Source organism: Medicago sativa, chromosome 8 (assembly GCF_051527215.1).
Source record: "Medicago sativa cultivar Bolivia chromosome 8, Bolivia_mono, whole genome shotgun sequence".
NCBI lineage: Eukaryota > Viridiplantae > Streptophyta > Magnoliopsida > Fabales > Fabaceae > Medicago > Medicago sativa.
The window spans coordinates 3,823,871-3,829,770 of NC_140756.1; the positions used below are offsets into that span (position 1 = coordinate 3,823,871).

A 5,900-nucleotide genomic window follows, 5' to 3' on the forward strand; every position below is an offset into this window, starting at 1 on the left:
TACTAATTAGAGTACTTTTTCAAATGCGCAAATTTATTTATGAAAAAAAGTCCGAGAAACATAATCTTAAGTCAGTAGAATAAAAAAACCTTTAAATAAGAATGTCATTTTTATATATTCTCAAATATAGTCATTCTTTATCGGTATCACTCAAAAAGTCAACAATATGTATATTAGAAAATGTATCACACTAATTGTTTTTTGGCTTGATTTTCGGCACAATACGCATGTGGCTGTAATGTAGTTATACATGAACTAATTCCTTAGTGATACCAAAACAAGTTTTTAACCGCGTCGGCCGGTAGACAATACTTTATTAACAACTAAAATATATAATATTTCCTTCAAAAAAAAACTAAAATATATAATATTAACCACTTATTTAATGATCGTTTAGATATTATTTCATTAACCTTTCATAAAAAAGAAAGCATTTCATTAACCGTTAAATTGTAAGAGATCAATTGCTTATTTAACGGTTATAAAACGATACATATTCTTGACCAAAAAAATAAAACGATACATATATCTTATTAAACCACTTACAAACAAGTTTTCGTATTGCATCATATAGAATCTAGAGAGAGAGACTCTGGGGGAACTGGTCCACTGGGACAAAAAAGAGAGTTATGGCACAAGGGAAGGAAGCTGGCCGGAGCAAGAGTGGTGGTTACTTCAAGGAGCTGGATAAGGTTACAACATCCTTCTTCTTCACGAATTTCCCGGACGGCGCCAGCAATACGGATCTGTTGCGATTGTTTGCGTCTTTTGGTTATGTTGGGGAGGTGTTTGTGCCGCGGAAGGTCGATAAATGGGGTCGGAGGTTTGGTTTTATGAAGTATAAGGAGGTGGTGTCGGTTAAGGACTTGGAAGCTCGGTCGGGGGATGTTTGGTTGTGGGATATGAGGCTGAAGGTCAACCTGGCTAGGTTTGGTAGGGAGGATAAGAAGGTGGAGGCGGTTCAACAGAAGAAGACAGTGGGGGGTTCAGATGCGCGTGTTGTAACGGGTAGATCTTACAAGGCGGCTACAGAGAAAGAGAAGGGTGGAAGTACATGTTTAGGGGAGGAGGAACCTTGTCTAGAGGTGCAACTAAGTGAAGTTCTATTGAAGATGCTGGAGAAAGCGTATTGTAGGTGAACTGGTTTTTGAGGGTGAAGCAAAAAGTGTTCAACAGGGCCTGGCTATGGAGGGTTTCGAGAACATCAAAGTCACTACCATGGGAGACAAGCTGGTTTTGCTTCAGGTTGGGAATGTTGAGGATTTTGAGAAGGCATTGAAGGAACAACAACCGTGGTGGAACGAGATGTTTAAGGAGGTGAAGAAGTGGAAACCTCCTATGGTGGCGCAGAAGCGGCGGGTTTGGTTGCAGGTTCACGGCATCCCTCTGCATGTCTGGGATGAGGTGTTGTTCAAACTCATTGGGTCTACATTCAGGGATTTTCTGGATTTCGACAAAGAAACGATATGTCGGAAAAGATTTGATGTTGCGAGGATTAGAGTGAGCATAACTAGGAGAGGAATCATAGATGAGATGATCAAGATTAAAGTGGTTGGAGCGGTTTACAATCTCTGGGTGGTGGAGGACGGTGGTGTCAGGACGGCGGTGTCAGGAGTCTCGGGATGGTGAGGCAGAGGGGGATCCGACGCTGATATTTTCCGGCGAGGATGATGTCACCCCTAGGCTGCATCAATCAGCAGACCTAGGGGTGGATAGAGGGGGTTTTGTTGAAAAGTCAATGGATAAAGATGATGGGCAAAAGGTAGGTACAAAAGAGTCTATCTCTGAGACTCAGCAGAAAAGTGTGGTGGGAGGGGAAAGTTTTTTGAATCAGCTTATGCCAACTATACACGTGTCCAGTCTAGAGGGGGGTCATGAGGTGAGGTTCTCAGAGGAGGTCGGAATTGTTGGGAGTGGGGGTGTTGTTGCCCACGCGTGGGTTGGTGTGGGGCCAGAGATGTCTGGCGCATGTGGGGAGAAGGAGATGGGGAATTTCCACACGCCTGCTGTGATTGGTGGGTACCTAGCTGCTGCTTTTTTGGTTTTTAAGGAAGGAGGTTCAGTGGGGCCGGTTTTGGAGGAAGCCCATTTAGATGGGTCTGGAAATTTGGGTGGGTCATTGAGGAGGGTTACGGATCAGCAGGTGCCAGACGGGTCAAATGCATTTTTACCCGGTTTGGATCAAATGGAATGCAGGAATCAGATTGGTGCAGGGAAAACTAACAGCCATATTCGTTTTCTCTCTGATGAGTCTGTGATGATTCATAGATAGTCTTATTTATTGCCTTATTTAGTTTAGTTTTATTTTAGATTTGATTTTATTTTATTGCATTTTATTTTAGTTTAGAATATTTTACTTCAAATTGTGTTTTATTTTATTTTAGGAATAAATATATGGTGGAAGGTGCCTTGGAGCAAAAGAAAGAGGACTGGAGCAAATACAGCGCAAGAATATGAAGATACGGGATAAAAATATGTTCCCCCAAAGTCAAAAGCTTGGCACGGCCCGTGCCAACATGTGGCACGGCCATGCCCGTCTCCAGGACCTGTTTTGCTGCTTTTCTTCAAGCCCAAGTTACCCTGTTGCAGCTTTACCGTTTTATCCTTTTAGTTGCTTAGTTTCTAAGTCAGATGTAAAGCTATAAATAGAGTAGCTCTCCACCATAAACATTCATCTTTTACTTTGTTTATTTCAATTGCTATTTTAATAAAAGTCTTTATTTTCCCTTTTACTTTCTTTGCAATTTACTTTACTGTTATTTTCTCTCTTCTTCCCCCATGTCTACGATGAACATGAGTGAGTAGACTTCTTCGTCTTGGGATTGTTGGGGAGTCTAATGACTCAATCCTAAACAAAACATGTCTAAACCCTAATTTCTATGTAACCCTAATTTCTAATCTAGATTCACCGTCTTAACGTGGATTAACAATTATCAAATTGTGGAAGCGAAAGCGGAGGGTTTGATAATCGTTAATCCATCATCCTAAACATCAATTCATAAAGCGAGAGCGGAGTCTTGATGTTGGAACAAGTGAATCTAGACAATAATTGCAAAACAGTGAAATAGTCTTTGCAATTATTGAGACAAAGAGTAGTTTCAATCCTCTATGCATCTTCTAGTAATCATGTCAGCGAAATAGGCTTGGTTGCTAGAAGTAAACTCTCGCCAGACTTTCATCGGAAAGGTGAGGGGCTAAGGGAAACCGGTCTTTAGAAATTAGTGTGTAAATCATGAAATTAGATGTTTAGGTTTTGTTTAGTGAAGGATTAGTCATTATGATGAACCAATGATCCTAAGGCCCTTTATTATTATTGTTTTTTACCTTCAGCAATCAAACTCTCTTTCATTAACTTTCTCTCCTCTAATCATTCATTAAAAGTTAATTAAGTTGAACAACTCCCTTGCGGAACGATAACTCTACTTACTACTATTACTTCGATAGGCCGTGCACTTGCGGTTTGGCCCTATCAGTCTGATTGTTCACATTACAGTAATTCTATAGAGGATTTTGATGATAATGAGAAACTTATCAACATTAAGCAGCGGCAACGGCGGAAGCTTCGTTCGGAGAGGTTTGGGTCAGCCCATGGAGTGATGTCCAATCATACTCAGAACCCGGATGTATTGGAGGATAGGAGGGAGGCTAGAAGGAGGAGGAGGATGTTGTCAAAGGAAATGAAAAGGAAGGTGGCAGTGGTAGAGGAGGTTTGCCCTCGTGATCAGGAAGAAGGTGGGGAGGTGATGAGTAGGTTGTCCAACACTAAGGCGCAAGAAAATGTCGGCTTACGTACGTCCGTCTCTGGTTTACGGATGTTCTCTAGCAGTTTTGGGGAAGTTGTCCCTGAAACGCAATTGGCGGTGGGTTTGGCGGATGGAGAGATTTTGGAGGGACTTGCGGCGGATAAGGTTTTTGGAATTCAAAAGAAAGCGGGTTACTCCTTTTCTATGGTGGAGGGGTCCATGCCGAAGAAATTGGTAGTGTTGGAACGTGTTGATGTCAAGAAGAAGGTTTCTAGGGAGAGGATCAATGTGGACCAATGATTATGTCGACATTCAATGCTCGAGGTTTGGGGGGAAGGGTGAAGAAGAAAAAAATTCAGAACTTAATTAGACTAAATAAAGTGGAGTTTATGGCAATCCAAGAGACTAAGCTAGAGGTTATAACACCATCACTTTGTTATAATCTTTGGGGGAGTGAGGATTGTGAGTGGGTGTTTTGTCCGTCGGTTGGCAATAGTGGGGGTATCCTTTCTCTTTGGAGTAAATCGAGTGCGACTACTTTGTTTACTTTTCAAAGGGAAGGGTATGTGGGAGTGTGTTTGGAGTGGGGCGTGTTGAAGCATAGATGTGTTGTTATTAATGTTTATGCAAAATGCAATTTGGCGGCCAAACGAAGAATGTGGGATAGTATTACGAATGAGAGGAAGACGAGAGGTGGAGGGACTTGGTGTGTATTGGGAGACTTTAATTCGGTCCTTAGGAGGGATGAAAGAAGAGGGGTAAATGTTGAGATGTCTTCGACGCATGTGTTGGAAAGTTTCTCTTCAATAACTTTTTGGGGGAGGCGGAGTTGGAAGACTCTAGTGTGCCTGGTAGAAGGTTTACGTGGTGTCACCCCAATGGTATCGCGATGAGTCGTATAGATCGGGTCCTTCTTTCGGCGGAGTGGTCTCAATTGTGGGGAGAGACATCTCTTTGGGTACTTCCGAGAGATGTTTCGGATCATTGTCCTCTTTTGCTTAAGGTGGGAGGATGGGATTGGGGTCCAAAACCTTTTCGTTTCAATAATTTTTGTCTACAAAACCGGGACTTTAAAAGGGTGGTGGAGGAGTCTTGGAGAGGGCATAATGTGGGCGGTTGGATGAGTTTTGTGCTAAAAGAAAAGTTAAAATTTCTCAAGCATAGAATTAAGGAGTGGAACAAGGATGAATATGAGAGGATGGATGAGAGGGTGGAAGTGTTAACGGAGGAGATCAAGGGGCTCGACGAGAAGGGGGAGGTAGGTGGTTTGAGTGATTTGGAAGTTCTTAACCGTAAGGATAAGTTTGGTGAGCTTTGGAGGCTTCTAAAGGGCAAGAATGCTATGATGGTGCAAAGGTCTCGCTCAAAATGACTTAAGGAAGGGGATGCAAATACAAAGTTCTTTCACAATTGTTTCAAATCTAGAGCATCTAGAAATTCATTGAAAGCGCTTAGAGTGAATGATGTGTGGATTCCTTCACCGGTGGAGATTAGGAAGGCGGTGGTGGAGTTTTTTACCAACCATGTGGAAGCTCAAAATTGGGAAAGACCGAGGTTGGATGGTGTTCCGTTTAATGTGCTTTCCGAGGTGGATAATGAGGCTTTGATTGCTCCTTTTTCGATGATGGAAATTGAAGCGGTGGTTAGGGATAGTGATGGGAATAAAAGTCTAGGACCGGATGGTTTTAATTTTGCTTTCGTGAAGGAGTTTTGGTTTTTAATCAAGGATGAAGTTCGGATAATGTTTGATCAAATTCATGGTAATGAGGTGCTCCCTAAATGTATGTTGGCATATTTTGTAGCTTTGATTCCGAAAGTTTCATCTCCTTTGGCTTTAAAGGATTATCGTCCCATCTCTTTGCTTGGTTGTCTATATAAAATTCTTGCTAAAGTTTTGGCTAGGCGCTTGGTGGGGGTTATGAATTCCATTATTTCTCCAACTCAATCGGCGTTTCTAAAGTGTAGGAATTTAGTAGACGGGGTGTTAGTGGTGAATGAGTTGGTGGACTATGCGAAGAAAATGAAGAAGCAATGTTTGATTTTTAAGGTGGACTTTGAGAAAGCCTATGATTCGGCGGATTGGAGTTTTTTGGAGTATATGATGGGAAGAGTAGGGATGTGTCCGAAATGGGTGGCTTGGATGAAGGCGTGTGTGTG

General features: G+C 42.1%; 1 protein-coding gene across 1 annotated transcript; it reads left to right on the top strand.

The window, feature by feature from the left end:
- The first annotated feature begins 629 nt into the window (after window positions 1–629).
- On the top strand, window positions 630–1,629 carry LOC146896237 (uncharacterized). The gene is made up of 2 exons (XM_085732932.1): window positions 630–1,050; window positions 1,136–1,629. The coding sequence occupies exons 1-2, from the start codon at window positions 630–632 to the stop codon at window positions 1,627–1,629; spliced, it is 915 nt and encodes a 304-aa protein (XP_085589058.1).
- The last annotated feature ends 4,271 nt before the right edge of the window (window positions 1,630–5,900 follow it).